Source organism: Pteropus medius, unplaced genomic scaffold (assembly GCF_902729225.1).
Source record: "Pteropus medius unplaced genomic scaffold, Ma_sr-lr_union100, whole genome shotgun sequence".
NCBI lineage: Eukaryota > Metazoa > Chordata > Mammalia > Chiroptera > Pteropodidae > Pteropus > Pteropus medius.
The window spans coordinates 27,508,109-27,524,316 of record NW_024349801.1 but is presented as its reverse complement, the minus strand read 5'-3'; the positions used below and the strand labels follow the sequence as shown (position 1 = coordinate 27,524,316).

The window sequence follows — 16,208 nt, the reverse complement described above, 5'->3', positions numbered from 1 at the left end:
GTATGATTTTCTTCGTATTTGTTCTCCTTTGTGTTTGCTGAACTTCTTGGATCTGTGGGTTCAAATTTCACTTTGGAATATTTTGGTTTATTTTCTCTTTAAATGTTTCTCCTTTCTCCTGCCTTTTTGTAAATACAGTTACTAGTATGTTAGATCATTTGATGTTGACCCATAGATCTCTGACAGGCTTTCTATTTTTTTTCCCCTCTGTCCTTCAGTCTAGATGTTTTACTTTAATAAATTTCAGCTTACCTTGCATTTTGATGTGTTAAGGGTAGGATTGGACTCCTCTCTGGCAGGACCTTGGGATCTAAGTGCTGGGAGAGTACCAGTTCTCTGTTTTCAGGCCAGCCTTGCTGTATCATTGTTGCTTATTCTACAAAAGTCTCCTGGAGAGTAATTGGTGGGAGCGAAGACTAGTTTTCTGTTGGGAGTTCTCCAGATTCTAGTGTGCTCATACTCAGGCATTAAAATTTTAACTGATATCTCTGTGTCTTAGTAAAGATCTTTTGCCTATAGTTGCTTTTTACTCTGTTCACTTGCTTTAGGTATTGTAAATGCTACTCAGGGTTGAAAGCAGTAGCAATCTTTGGTCACCTAGAGAAGGCTGGTTTCTCTCTGGGATTCATTTAATTTAGATTTGTGTCTAGAAGTTTTAATGGCTTTAAAGAAAAATAGGGTTTTTAATTTATCTAGTGTTTTCTCATTGTTAGGGCAAAAGTGATGGTCTTTGTGATCTGCCACATTCTAACTGGAAGTGAAAGTCCTCCATCGAAGGATTTTTGAGTAAGGTCAAGATCTTAAGTTGTACAAGAAACAAGTCATTACACATTAATGTAATGGTTACTTGTGCATATTTGAGATAAATGAAAGTTTTACAAACTAACTTTAATTGGGTTAGTGAGTAGTTCTGACATATCCTCAAGATACATTAGTACAGTTTATATTCTTTTAATGGATAATTGAGAGAATGGGGAAGCTAAAAAATATGATTTTGTTTTTTGAAGAATTATAAACACTGAATCTACCTGAGTCATATGTACTTGCCTTCAGTTACTCTACTTTTTTGTTTTGGAAGAATGAATGGTAGATTTTTTTATACTGAAAGTGACTTTCAGTTTTTAAGTTGAAAAATCACTTGGCAACAACATTGTGAATATACTAAAAAACTACTACTGGGTTGTACATTTTTAAATGGTTAAAGTGTTATGTTTTATGTTACATGAATTTTGTCTTAATTTAAAAAAAAAGGAAAAAATAAGACCGTTTTGAATAGGCCCTTCCCAGTGTTTATTGCAATTCTCAATTGTAATTGACATTTGTTTGCTTTCCTTGGCAGTTGTTAATCAATATGTAGGTTTCTAGAGTTTGATTTTGGATCAGTGCCAGCTGTTTCACAATTTAGTTTGTTTGAAAAATACGTGTTGTATCTTGCTTTTTGATTTCGTGGTAAGAGTCACTTATGAAAACTTTATATATTTTTTGTGAGACATTGACAACATGTAAAAGTGGTATTAATAAACCGCTTTTGAGATTCTTGTTATACAGAGAGTTTCTTGAGGAAAAACTCATAAAATCTGATGTGTCACTTGGTTTCCAAAAAAACTTTTTTTTCCCTCTTGAATCTTATTTATGGAAAGTTCTGTCCTTTTTAACCCTCTTTCTACTGTCCCTCCAGACTTGTTGCCAGCAATTTTGAAGACGACTCCCATGTAGTATCACCATTAGATCCAAATGGAAACTTCAATGTTGTCATTAAAGAGGAGCCTCTAGATGATTACGAGTATGAACTTGGTGAGTTCCCAGAAGGGGTCACTGTGAAACAGGAAGAAGAGACAGATGAGGAAACAGATGTATACTCAAACAGTGATGATGATCCTATACTAGAGAAACAGCTAAAGAGGCACAATAAAGTTGATAACCTAGAAGCTGACTATTCTTCTAAATGGCTACCAAATAGCCCATCAGGTGTTGCTAAAGCTAAAATGTTCAAATTAGATGCTGGAAAGATGCCAGTAGTCTATCTGGAGCCCTGTGCTGTCACCAAAAGTACAGTGAAGATTTCTGAGCTCCCTGATAACATGCTTTCCACATCTCGGAAGGATAAATCTTTGTTGACAGAATTTGACTATTTGCCTGCGTACATTGAAAATTCCAATGAGACTGGCTTCTGCTTAGGCAAGGAATCAGAGAATGGTCTTAGAAAACATTCACCAGATCTCAGAGTGGTACAAAAATACCCCTTACTTAAAGAACCTCAGTGGAAATATGCTGATATCTCTGACAGCATTAACACAGAAAGAATACTTGATAGTTCAAAGAGTTCAGCTGGGGACTCATTTTTAGGAAGAGAAGACTTGGGCCGAAAGAGAACAACTATACTTAAGATTTCAACAGCATCCAAGAATATGAATGCTATTCAGAATGCCCATCCAAATATCACTGGAAAAAGAGGAAGGCCACGAAAATTGAAACTCTCTAAGGCAGGGAGACCACCTAAAAACACAGGAAGATCTTTAACTTCTACAAGGAACACTCCTATGGGCCCTGGGAGTACCTTTCCAGATGTGAAGCCTGATCTGGAAGACGTGGATGGTGTTCTCTTTGTTTCCTTTGAATCAAAGGTAAGATTGTTATTTCAGTATTGTTCCTAAGGCCAAATAGTCATTCTTGAATGATATACTAGCTGATAACTAACTTTGAATCTAGTTTTTATGAATGCATCCATTATGTGAGGGTGTGTGTGTGGGGAGCTGAGTGTTTGGTTTAGTTAACAGGCATCACTTAAGATATTTCATTTGCACTTAAAAAATTGTTTGCTTCGATCCAAGTTTATAATTTTTTTTTTGCATTATGTAGCTGAAAATTTAAAAATCTTCAGATCTTATTGGAATTCTCTTTATTATAGACTTTAAAAAGGCATAAATACATGAAGCAATAACAGTACCATTGGAGAAACAAATATTAAATCTTATTACTTATGCTCTCTTACTCATTGATAGTTTGGTTTACTCCAGTTCTTCAAATGGATTATTTTTCTTTTAGACTTTTATAAAAGCCTAGTTTTTAGTTCTGAATTGGCTGCGCAGAGGTGGGATTCTTTCTACCTAGTCTTTTCTATCCTCCTTGGTAATTGCTGAGTAAGCGGTCTTAGGCTTTTAAGAAATCATGCAAATTGCATAAATACAGTTTTAGATCAGTTAGCTGATTATATTCAGATTTTTTGCTTTCCTTTTTTCTCTTCTGATTATTAAAGTGATGTTAATGTAGAACATTTAGAAAACATCAAAAGTATAAAAAAGAAAAGAAATGCTCCTGGTTTATTTTTAATCTTTTTAGAAATGATGTGAGCTACATTTTTTTTTTTTTTAAATATAGGAAGCTCTAGATATTCATGCAGTGGATGGGACAACAGAAGAACCCTCTAGTCTTCAGGCATCAACCACAAATGACCCAGGTATTATGTAATGATATAAAAAGATTTTGAGGTTTGGCTCTAGAAATGAAAGATACAATGTTTATTCTTCTGTACTGTATACTAACTTATTTTATCATTGTTTGTTTTCTGAGTAGGTTGCAGAGCAAGAATTTCCCAATTGGAAAAGGAATTGATAGAAGATTTGAAGGCCTTGCGGCACAAGCAGGTGATACATCCTGGTCTTCAAGAAGGTAATAGTCTCTAAAGAATATACATACACACAAGCCAATTTAAAAAATCTTTTTTTTCTCTTCTCCTTTTCCACTTTTTCCCCTTACCCACTTCCTTTTTCTCTTTCCTCCCTTTTCTGTTTTACCTCTTTTCTTCCATCTTTGATTTCATTTCTCTCAGTGCCTCTCAGCTTGCATTTTTCTCTTCTCTCCATTGCTAATTTTCCCTCTTAAAAACATGTCTGGATCTTTTTTACCTTAAGAGAAACTCTATTCTGAAGATAGTGTCTTATCTTGGTGAAGCACAATACCTTATGCATTTAAAAAGTTTTTCTCTTTTCTTCTCTTTCTTATAACACAGTGTCGATCCCCCCCACCCCCTCCACCCCGCCATTTCTCATCTTTTAAATTTTGATTACTTTTGTTTCTGTGGCTTTTTGTGTGTGGGGGGGGTGGGCATGGGGATGGAATGGTTCTACGTAGTCTTACACAGTAATTAATATATTTAGATGTGTAAATAGAAAAGAGTTTTACCATTTTGTGGCTATAAATATTTTATATTATGCATTACTTGAGAGTTAATGTAAAATTATCAGTATTTTGTTGTAATAGATTATCTTGACCTTGATTACATTGCTTAATCCTTGTTTCTGAAATAGCGAAATCTACCATACTTATTACTGTCATAGTAACTACAGATTTTCTCATTTGTACTGTAAATAAAAGATTGTAAACTGTTGCAATTTTTAGTTTCTTACATCTTTGATTTTAACTGTGCTTCTTTGAGTAGTTTGAGTTTTTTGACTTAGTCAATTTTCCTTTCAGAAGACTCTGATTTACATTGTATAGTAGGTCATTTTTATGAGAGTCAAAGCATTATATGCTAACAGAAGGTTTATTTATAAAATGATAGTTCAGTTTCTAAATCAGATGGTAATGCTTGAAGAACTTTTGCTTTAATATGAGACCACTTGTGTTGGACAATGTGATAAGTGTGCAGATCTCAATTCAAATGATAAGGATTGGGTACTGTGGATTGTAATGGACAGTCTCAGTCACATATTAGTCTTGCTGAAATAACAGTTGCTGTTATATATTGTCAGCTTTCACTTCTGCTATTTTATTTAAATAATATTCTCTTTATTAGTTATCCTTTATCTTTTCCCCCTTCTACTTTCATTTTTTGTTAGTTATGTACTCTGATAATGTATAAATATTATAACACTTAAATTGTGTTCTTTCACCCTAATCTCCACATTTGTTTTTAGTCTTAGTTGTAGAGTTAAATATATTCAGAGATCTCTGCCAGTGTTTTTGCTCTGGTTTGTTTGCTTAATATTTCCTAGTTGGCTAAAGTTTGAGTTTTTTCCTTTTATAGACATTTTAGCCAAATCTGTAATTTTTTCTGTTTTGTAACGGAGCTTCAAAGTCAAATGCTTAAGGAAATTAAGCAAGAAACATAAGTAAAGTGAAATTAGCCTGAATTTGTGGGTGAGGTTGGACTCTGGACTGGAGGTCCCCTCTTCTAAAGGGACAGCCACATTGGTGGATTGTTGTCATATGGTAATGTGGGTCCAATATTTTCAGAAATTCCCATTATTCAGTAGAAGCTGAAGTCAGTATTTTTATGAAATGTCTCTCAACTTTTAAGTGGTAGTAGCTGATACCAGTTTTTCGGGCAAAGCTTTATTTAAAAACACTGTGAGCCAAACAAAACATGTGAGCCATCAGTTTTCACTGCTATACAGAATCTTCATCTGGTGTCATGTTTTTGCTTAATCCTCATGTTGTTAAAATTAATTCAATTGCATTCTTATATAGTTTTGTTTTTAAACAGTTAAATCTGTACTCCATATGGTACTTACTTTTCATAAGGTATGAAGTAGAGTTCTATTTTGGATTTTTTTCCTCCATTTTAGTTTGGTAGATGTTCCCTCCCTCCAGCCTAACCTTCTTAAGACTTAAAATTTCAAAATAAAGAGTTAAATTAGCTAAGTTTTTGTATTAACTGAGTAACGCCAACCTGGTCTCTGAAGATAACGAATATTCTTCCAAATCCCTCTCCAAAAATTGATGCTTGAAATAATTTATTAAATTTCAATCCAATAATGGAAGAAATGTTGATTAAGCCAGAGAAAATGTTTTTAATATTGGTGGTAGTTTCGTTGCTAAAATAAAGTAAGGTTTGCCACAGTATTATATTGTTCTGTCTCCAGACTCTTTACTATATCCGAATTGATTTATTTTCTGTCTACCTGAAATGATTATCTGTTTTTGAATTTTAAAGCTATTTTTCTAAAAGCATTTCTACTTTATTATTACCAGGTTAATTCTATGTCAATTTTTTTTCCCCTCTTTAATTCCTTCTCCCACCCACCGCCCCGTCCCCCATCCCCCCAACCTGACCCATGGATGTTGCCGTTTTCCCCTTAAAGAACTGGATCTCTTAAGGCGGGGCGTCTCCTCCCACACGTTCGTGGTATGCACCCGGGGCCTGGCGCCACGTGGGGTATAGTCCGTGGTTCCACCTGGGGCACGAACCCAGGACCTTCTGCGTGCAAAGCAGACATGCTAACCACCACAATATGGAGCTACCCCCGCCCCCCCATGTCAATTTTTAAGTAAACTTTTTATTTTAGAGATTTTAGATTTGTAGAAAAATTGGGAACATAGTACAGAGTTCCCATATACTCTACAGTTTCCACTATTAACATCTAACATTAGTGTGGTACATTTGTTACAGTTAGTGAACTAGTATTGATGTATTATTAACCAAAGTTCATACTTGGTTCAGATTTTCTGTTCCATGATTCCATCTAGGAAATCACATTACATTTAGTACTCATGTCTCCTTAGGATCCTCTTGGCTGAGACCGTTTCTCAGACTTCTTTTTTATTTTTAATGACTTTGAGGAGTACTGGTCATGTATTTTGTAGAATGAGCTTAGATGAGGTTTGTCTGATGTTATATGGTTAGACTGGGATTATATGTTCATGGATGAAGACCACAAAGATATAGGGCTATTGTCATCCCATTATATTAAGGCTATATATTAACATGGTTTGTCACTGACCTCTTTCCATGCTGTACTCTTTGGAAAGAAGTTACTGTGTAGCCTAAGCTTACTGAGTAGAGAGTTATACTCTACTTTAATAAATTATTTGGAATTCTGCACCAGAGATTTGCCTTTTCTATTGGTTTATTCATTTATGTCAACATGAACTCATCAATTTTAATGTTAAAATTCTTTGTGAGATTTTTGCAGAGCACTCGCCTTTTTAGTGTTAAATCAGCAGGAGTTTTATATATGTATCTGCTTTTCTGTTTTGTTATGGGCTGGTTACCTAGGTGTTTTATTCCTCTTGCATGTGTTTTTGTGGGTACTTTATATTTCAGGGTGTTTAGCTAGAGGCAGTTATTTTTTTTGCTGCAGTTAATTATTTTAGCTGACTTTGAGTCTGAAGGTTTTTTCCTTTTTTAGTTCTACCTTTATGGTTTTTTTTTTTTTTTTACAATAGTGTGATAATATGTTTTTAAGAAGTATCTCCTACTATGGCAAAATGGCAAAAGAATTTAGGAGTACAATTTTGTTTAAACTATTATGTGTAAAGAATTATGTTTTCAGCTATGCTTTATATGTTATTTAACTCATTTTCCGCAAGCTCAGGTTATTCATATGAAACCAACTGAGTCTAGGTCTCATGTATCTTACTTGAGCAGGGATTTTCATGCAAGGCAAACATTTCAGGATAGTCTAAATAAGCTAAATTGGAAGTTACTTTGAACATTGTTTATGTGCCATTAACCTCTACTTTCAGGGCTTTAAAAATTAATATATATTTAAAATAAGTTTGGTCTTTTTGGTTTTTTTTAGGACAGTATCACTTTTGGGGAAAGTGGCAGTTCAAAATACAAGTAAATACAGACAAAAAATGTAGGACAAACATTCTCCAAATTTGATTGTATGGGTCTAGATTTTGCATGTCTATCAACTTGGCTGTGTGGTACATTTTAAACAACTTAATTCCTTTCTACTTTCTCTGTAAGTCAGCTGTTGTAGTTTTTGTCAGTAATAATAATGGAGTGTATTTTTCTTCTGAAAGCTGTACAGTATCTCATTTTATCCTTAGTTTAGGATTTTGTTCTCACTTGAATCTCTGTAGTACCTTGCTTTCTGGTTCCACTCTGCTATCCCTTCCCACCTTTCCTAGTTAGTTCCTAATTAAGTTAGAACACCTTAAGAATATCACCCTCTGTAAAGTTACCAGATTCCCTTGGGTTTTTTGAGTGTCATTTCTTTTTGTTTACCTGTCATAGGACTTACTTGCCCTAATGTAACTACTGAGTCAGTTGGGGAAAGATAACAATAAAGCTCCTTGAGGTCTGGGAAATGTCTTTTATGTCTACCACCATCCATATTACAGAATATTTCACAGAGAAGGTATAGTAAATTCTTAAAACATAAAACCCAGTGTGGTGGATTAATATTTATTTTACTGATAAGGAAGCTAAGGCTAAGAGAAGTTTAGCCCAAAGACAAGATTAGAAACCAGTTGTTTTGTGTTTTGATTCATAATCTTATTTTCTCCCTAGTTGATTGGAAACATGAGGAAAGAATATTTTATTGTTATTTTTAATCACTGTGATTAAATAAAATAAGAATGATATATTTAGAATTCCACACTAAACAGAAGAGCTGTCTTTTTTCCAACTAAGTTCTATGTGGAGGATACACAAATTAGTTGTAAGAATTTGTAGCTCATACTTTACCGAATGTCTTCACCTTTTAAAGAACTAACACTGTAAGTTTTTTATTGGAAACCTGTACCTATAACTTTTAATGGTTCTTACTATGATACTTAGTACTTTGAACTTCTTTTGGCTTCAGTTATGTTAAAATTTAAGTTAAATACTTTCATGCTTAATACTGTGAAGCTAGTAATTTACAAATGAGAAAATCCAAATTAAAAGATTGTCACTAGTAACAGAAAAATGCAAATATAAGAACAATAGAATATAAATTTATACCAATAAGATTGGGGAAATTTTTAGAATCCAGTGATATCAAATATTGGAGAGGGTGTGGATCAGCAAGAACTGTCAGCCCTTACTGGAGGCAACATAAATTGAGAGTAATTTGGCAACATCTGGAACACGGATTCCTAACTAGTGCATTGTTGCACATGGTGATCCATGGTTGTGTGACAGGTATGCTCTTGAGATATTGATCTCCTCAAAGGCCAGGCAAGACCAAAGGAAATTAATAATTGTAGAGCTGGTTGCCTCTAGCCACAGCAGCCTCATGTTTATCCCAGTATGTTATGTAATTATCATTTTCTTATACTCCCTTACATAAGGGTTCAGAATAACTGTTTCAGTTAGAATTCTTAGTTATAAACATCAGAATCCATTACACAGCTAAAATAGAATATGAATTATTTAAAGAATATCAGATAACTTACAGTCTCCTGAAAAGACAGTGAAACAGACCTTAAAAGTATGCGATCAGGAAAAAATGCCCAAATTACATTCCTAGACTTCTCATACAATCCTACAACATTGGACAATCAACACCATTGTCAGTACAGACACTGAACACAGTGCCCTATGGCTAGGAGCTTGGTTACTTTTTAAAAGTTTGTTCTTTGGCCAAATACTGTCACCCTCATTTACATAATTCTGCACAGTATTCCTTTCCTCATGGTGCTCTCTCTTAAATTGTAAGTTTTTCATGGATGCATCTGATTAGCAAAACCCGTGTTACATGTCCACAGATAAACTACAAGAGAAGTTGGAGAGTTTTTCTAACACCTGCCTTGAAGGCAGTAGGAGTTAATGGGGAAAAGCAACAGCTTATAGGAAGGGTATTACAAATATTTTGGGCAGCCACAGATATATGAAATACACCATCAATAGAGTTGAAAGATGAACATATCCTGTTATATAGCAATTCCATTCCTGGGTAAGTGACATAAGGAAAAGCTAAATAAGTTAGAGAAAGCTCTCACATATGGTCACATGTGTGATGAACATCCTTGTACAAGATGTACAACTGTATTGCAGCATTCTTTGTAATAGTTAAAAATAGGAAACAACTCATTTCTCATCAGTAGAAGAATGGTTAATAAATTGGAGTATATTCATAATCTGGAATAGTGTAAAACAGCGAAAATAAATGATCTAGAGATAAATCTATAAACATAGATGAATCTCAGATGTAAAATCTTAAGCAAAAAAAAGTAAAAGTATATGTAAAATAAATAAATACTTCCCCCAAAGATTGATTGCCCCTTACAAATAAGTCAAAATATTTTGAGGCTCAATTAACTACAAATATCTATAATAACTAGAGAATTAGTAGCCATAAGCAGTGCATAGCAGGGCATAAATCTATGGCAGATTTGTATTAGAGGTCTTAGAAAGTCTTAAAGCATAAAAGATCTGAATTTTGCTGTGTTCATCTATTAGCTTTCTATTGTTGCTTAGCAAATTACCACAAATATAGCACCTTTAAACAACACATTGCCTCACAGTTTCTCTGGGTCAGAAGTCTGGGTATCACTTGACTGGATCCTTTGCTTAAGGTCTCACAAGGCTATAATCAAGATGTCAGATCTGGTTTCTTGTTAGAGGTAGACTGAGCAGTGATCTGTTTCCAGTTTCCTCAGGTTGTTGGTAGAATTTATGTCCTTGCAGGTCTAGCAAGATGGGTGATATACTCATATTATTACACACGTGTATATATCCTATCCCTTTTATCACATTCCATTGCTTAGAAACCAATCACAGGTCCTGCCCATACTCGGTGGTGGAGGGAGGGAAGTTTACACAAATATGTAATACCAGGAGGTGAGGATCATAGGGTCGCCTTAAAGTCTGTCTGCCATTTTTAATTTTTATTTCATCGTTTTTCCTCTTCACTATCTCTTTTATCTGTATTAACTCCCCTCTTCATTCAACCAAAGGGTTAAAAAAAAAGCCGATATGATTTGTGGTCCTTTTTTCTTGTAGTGGGCTTAAAATTGAATTCAGTGGATCCAACAATGAGCATTGATCTTAAATACTTGGGAGTACAGCTACCTTTGGCTCCAGCCACTAGCTTTCCTTTCTGGAACGTTACAGGAACCAACCCTGCCTCTCCTGGTGAGTGCGTAGCATTTGTGAAGTCAAACAGATTTGTGATCTAAATGAAAAGCTACCTGTGTCAGAGACATAGTAAGTTTAGGGTAGCCTAGAGTAGATCTTCTATCTAGTGGCATAGTCCTAGTGAGTTATACATTTCTGATAAAGTCTTAGAACTTAATTAGATATTAAATATGGCTTGCTAGGATTTTGGTCATCTCTTGCTTTTTCTTTTATAGATGCTGGATTTCCCTTTGTTTCTAGAACAGGGAAGACCAATGATTTCACCAAGATCAAAGGATGGAGAGGAAAGTTCCATAGTGCTTCTGCATCTAGGAATGAAGGTAATCAGCTTTTTAAAAAAACTGTAAACTCGTTCTAAAACATGACTACAGCCTTTTGTTAAAAGTGTTACTTTGTTTCTGAGTAGCTCAGCAAGACTTTGCCTGCCTCTTGTGTTCCGCTCTTCCTCAACTACTGGTAAATCACCCATTCCCACTTCTGAAGTCTAAGACTTCATTTCATACCTTTTCTCCTTTGTCCGAAATGTCATATATACTGTGTGGTTGCCTCACTGTCTTTGGAATTTTCATGTTTACTGTCTTTGGAATTTTCATGCTTTGGAAAATTTTATTTTCTCCTATTTAAAAAAAAAACATGTTGTTTTGCTTCATCTCTTCTTTTCATGCTTTAAAATAAACTGAAAATAATTGTCTTGCTGATTTTTATTGTCTGTGTTCCCATGGCCCTGATCTGGGGGTTCAATCCTTAACCATGTGTCAAGCTTAAATAATCCCTGCAGCCTTTTTTAAGTGTTCTTCCTTTCTGTTATTCTTGCAATTATAAAAAGCATCATTGTCAAGCATTACTTCAAAACTGTATACTTTAGAGCTGAATAGTGATTCCCGACAGCATTATACTTCACAGTACACTTCTAATCCAGGCATTTTGACTGTATGGTTGTTGGTCTCTTTTCTCATTGTGTTTTCTTTTCCACTGCACTTTTTGCAGTTTACACTTTTTTTTTTTTTTTTAGGTGAGGCAACCCTTGGTGGACCTCACAGATTGCAAGGACCTTGTCAGTTTACAATCCCTTATTTTTTATTTTTTACGCCTACAGCACCTGGTCTTCCTAGGTGGTTTCCCATCCAAGTACTAACCAGGCCCGACCCTGCTTAGCTTCCGAGATCAGACGGGATCGGGCTTGTTAGGGTGGCATGGCTGTAGATTACACTCTTTTTTTAAATTTTCTTTTATATTTATTAAAATAATTATATATTTATTTATGTTTTCATTGATTATGCACTAAAAGCAATTTTAATGATAATTCAATCCAGAAGAAAGGTTGTCATACTTAATGGTCCTATATCATTTCTGAAAATTAAAAATTTAATTTACATGTATATTTTATTGAAGAGAATATGACAGATTGATCAGTAAAAGATTTTCAAGCATATCAATATATTGCATTAAGACCAATAATCTTTTGAGGACTGGAAGATGAAAATGTAAGTTCAGAGAGAAAAAGGAATGATGTAAGATTTCTTACGGACGAAGAGCTTGCTTATATATTCTTAAAATTATGGTGTTTAGATTCATTCGACTCACATTAAACATGATGGAACAATTCCGTTTTAAAATGTCATTCTTGTCTATGGCCATGCCACCCTAAACGTGCCCAATCCCGTCTGATCTCAGAAGCTAAGCAAGGTCGGGCCTGGTTAGTACTTGGATAGGAGACCACCTAGGAAGACCAGGTGCTGTAGGCATTTAAAAAAAAAAGTCAATCTTTAAAATACACAAAAAATTATATAGTTTGCAACCATTTATACATATAAAAATTTTAGATGTTAACTCCAAAATGTGAAAAGAATATCAGTAATTAAAAAAATCTTTTATAGCATGCAGGAAAAACTGATGCTTTAGAGTAAATTGTCAAATTTTAGCTGGACATTTTTCCTCCCAACTCATCCTATTCAATATAAATTCTTCCTACAGAAGTCAGATAGTTGTGGGACATGAATACATTCCTAACTCCATGCCCATAGTTAATAAATCCAAATCTCATTCTTTGGCAGTTTACACTCTTAACCAGACAAATTTATTTGTCCAGAATAGTTTTTCTCGTCTTTGAATTTTTGTGTACTGTTAGAATAGTGTAATTAATGCTTGTCTCTCTACTAAATTTGTTTTTTCATTACTTAAAATCTAAATTTTATACTCCTCTTTTTGAGCCCTTTCCTCTTCCCTTGCATTTTGTATCAGAGTGCAGGTACTATAGTCTCTTAAATAATCTCTTGGCATTCTGTTGAGGTCAGATTTAAGTATATTTTTTGCTCTTAAGTTTTTACTTGCATGTGGTCTCTATACTGAGGTCATAAGTTGTCAAAATTTGTAGACTCTTAGTGTTAATTATTACTATTAGCACTTTGCAAAAATTATTGCTACATATATGTAATAAGGCAATTTTAGATAAATTTAAGATGTTAATGGATTTAATGTAATTAGTATATATCATTTAATCTCTTGTTTTTTTTTTTTCTTTTTTTTCCTTTTTTAAATTTGTATAAGAGTTCATTTGAGCCAGACCAATGACATATACCAGGGAGCAAGATCTCAGATGCTTTCCTTTATTTGGCTCTATATTTTATTATTTTTCTTCCTTCCGAGGAGGGATAGTTTAGAAGATTCAGTAGCTTTTAACTTAATGCTCCTGGCCTTTTTAAGTGTATTTTTCTGGAGTTAGATCTGTCCTAGATTTCTTTAAGTATCTGTGTCTCATTATTTCTAGGTGGAAATTCAGAAGGTTCACTGAAAAACCGGTCTGCTTTCTGCAGTGATAAGCTAGATGAGTACTTGGAAAACGAAGGCAAGCTGATGGAAACAAGTATGGGTTTCTCTTCCAATGCTCCCACATCTCCTGTGGTATACCAGCTTCCCACCAAGAGTACCAGCTATGTACGAACACTTGATAGTGTGCTAAAGAAGCAATCTTCCATTTCCCCTTCTACCTCTTACTCTCTGAAGCCTCATTCTGTACCCCCTGCTTCTCGAAAAGCAAAGGCTCAAAACAAACAGACAACTTTCAGTGGCCGAACTAAATCATCTTATAAATCCATTTTACCATACCCTGTTTCACCAAAGCAGAAACACACTCATGTGGTTCTAGGAGATAAGGTTACCAAGACTTCTTCAAGCACCATCTCAGAAAATCAGGTGAATAACTTTGTTGTGCCAACTTTAGATGAAAATACATTCCCAAAGCAAATTAGTTTGCGACAGGCACACCAGCAGCAGCAGCAGCAACAGGGAACCCGCCCTCCAGGCTTGTCTAAATCTCAAGTGAAGCTTATGGACCTGGAGGACTGTGCACTTTGGGAAGGAAAACCAAGGACCTATATCACTGAAGAGCGAGCAGATGTATCCTTAACAACTCTGCTTACGGCTCAAGTAAGTATCTCTTTTTTTTTCAGAAGCGTATTCATTCTTGGTTAGAATGAATTAGGGGGAAAAGGGAATGGGGCTTTCTAGCAGGAAGATTGGGCATTTAGTTAGTTCAGTGACAACTAAGGAAATTTCTTCCACATTTGTTTTTCTTATCAACTAGACACCCAAATGTAGATCCCTCCTGCCAGCAGGGGGGAAAAAGTATAATTGTGCCCTTTAATAGTGTTCCTCTTTTGTATAAAGGCAGCTGGTCATTCTGAATGTCTCTAATTTCATTCTTTGGTATATGGGCAAGTACATTTGCTGATCTTGTTAAAAACAGCTTTGAAAATTCTGTTTAAAAAGTACTAAATCTTGCCAAATCCAAAACATTATAAACCTACAGAGAAAAGCTTTTTGCTTTAAAAAAAATTTTTTTAATTGATTAATTTTTTTATGGTGACATTGGTTAACAAAATCTAAGTTTCAGCTGTACACTTTAACAGTAAGGCATATATATATTTACACTGTGAACACCTCCCATATTTAGGTTTCTGTCACCACATATTTGACCCCCTTTACCCTATCTACTTTCCCCTGCCCCCCATGAAAATTTTATATTAAGAATTTTTATTTATTATGGATTCACCTATCTTAGCCTCTGGTGCATGTGAAGTGACAAAATAAAATATCGGTAATTTTCTAGTCACAAAATTTCTGTACTTTCCATTTTTTAATTGTGACTAAATTCTAGAACTGAATATCATCAGATGTTGGGACTAAATACAGACTTGTGTCCTTTATTATTAATCATTCCTAAAGACTTTCATGCATGAATGTTGATATTCCCTTTTTATTACCATATGGCAGGGGTCAGCAAACTATCTGTAAAACAGACACTAAATATTTTAGGCTTTGCGGGGCATGCACTCTCTGTTGCAGTTTCTCAACCTTGATGTTGTAATTCCATAGACATTATGTAAATGAATGAGCCTGTCTGTGTTCCAATGAAACAGCCTGTATTTGATCCTTGGGGCTTAAACTGTTAACCCATGCCCTAGAACATTATGTGTGATTTCCATTGAGAATAAATTCATTATTGTTGATATTTTGGCTTATAATTAATTAAAATAGTTATTCTTTTGCTTGTCTGTGCTATGCATTAGAACGGGAGATTACACAGAGTCCCTGTTATATTCATGTTCTGTCCTTCAAATCTGCCCTAATCTTGTGCTGTTAGTACTGAGTGCTCAGAATCAGAGAAGGCAGACCAACATATGATTGTAAATTTGGTGGTTTGGGGAATGATTTAGTAGATTTCAAATTTTCTGCTTTCACTTTAGGCATCTCTCAAAACTAAACCTATCCACACAATCATAAGGAAACGAGCCCCTCCATGCAACAATGACTTCTGTCGATTGGGTTGCGTGTGTTCCAGTCTAGCTTTGGAAAAGCGCCAGCCTGCTCACTGCCGCCGACCAGACTGCATGTTTGGTTGCACTTGTTTGAAAAGAAAAGTTGTACTTGTTAAAGGGGGATCCAAAACTAAGCATTTCCAGAGGAAGGCTGGTCATCGTGATGCAGTATGTTATGATACTTTGGGAGAAGAGCAAAGAGAAGAAGGAGAAGAGGGAGTCAAAGAAGAGGAAGAACAATTGAAAGAGAAAAAGAAGAGAAAGAAACTGGAGTACAGTGAGTATTAATTCAGAGTTGAAACAGTATAGTTTTATTTTTTGAAAAGTATAGTTATTTGAAAACCTATTTCAAATAGTATTAGGATTACTTTAATCTTGATCTATGATCAAATAAGAATTTAGAGAAATTCTTGTTATCTTTAAATGCTTTCTGTATGACGTGTGTGCTACACACACACACACACACACACACACACACACCTTTTTTGAATGGAAGTTTTCTTTCGAAGATGACTATTTTTTGCACTTAATTTGAATCATTCTCTCATGTAGACTTCCAGAATGCCTTTGAAACTTCATCTATTTTTCTGTTTTTC

The 16,208-nt window shown here is 34.7% G+C and overlaps 1 protein-coding gene and 2 pseudogenes across 14 annotated transcripts in view; 2 read left to right on the top strand and 1 right to left on the bottom strand.

The window, feature by feature from the left end:
- MGA (MAX dimerization protein MGA) overlaps positions 1-16,208 on the top strand; it is a 79,318-nt gene that overhangs the window by 20,753 nt on the left and 42,357 nt on the right. For all 14 annotated transcript variants that reach the window (XM_039888427.1, XM_039888429.1, XM_039888435.1 and 11 more), the window contains exons 3-9: positions 1,679-2,624; positions 3,379-3,457; positions 3,574-3,669; positions 10,661-10,792; positions 11,011-11,115; positions 13,563-14,221; positions 15,541-15,889. In XM_039888427.1, coding sequence (XP_039744361.1) covers positions 1,679-2,624; positions 3,379-3,457; positions 3,574-3,669; positions 10,661-10,792; positions 11,011-11,115; positions 13,563-14,221; positions 15,541-15,889 — 2,366 coding nt within the window. The remainder of the gene's footprint in view (positions 1-1,678; positions 2,625-3,378; positions 3,458-3,573; positions 3,670-10,660; positions 10,793-11,010; positions 11,116-13,562; positions 14,222-15,540; positions 15,890-16,208) is intronic.
- Positions 11,883-12,000, bottom strand: LOC120581134 (uncharacterized; annotated as a pseudogene).
- Positions 12,422-12,540, top strand: LOC120623182 (uncharacterized; annotated as a pseudogene).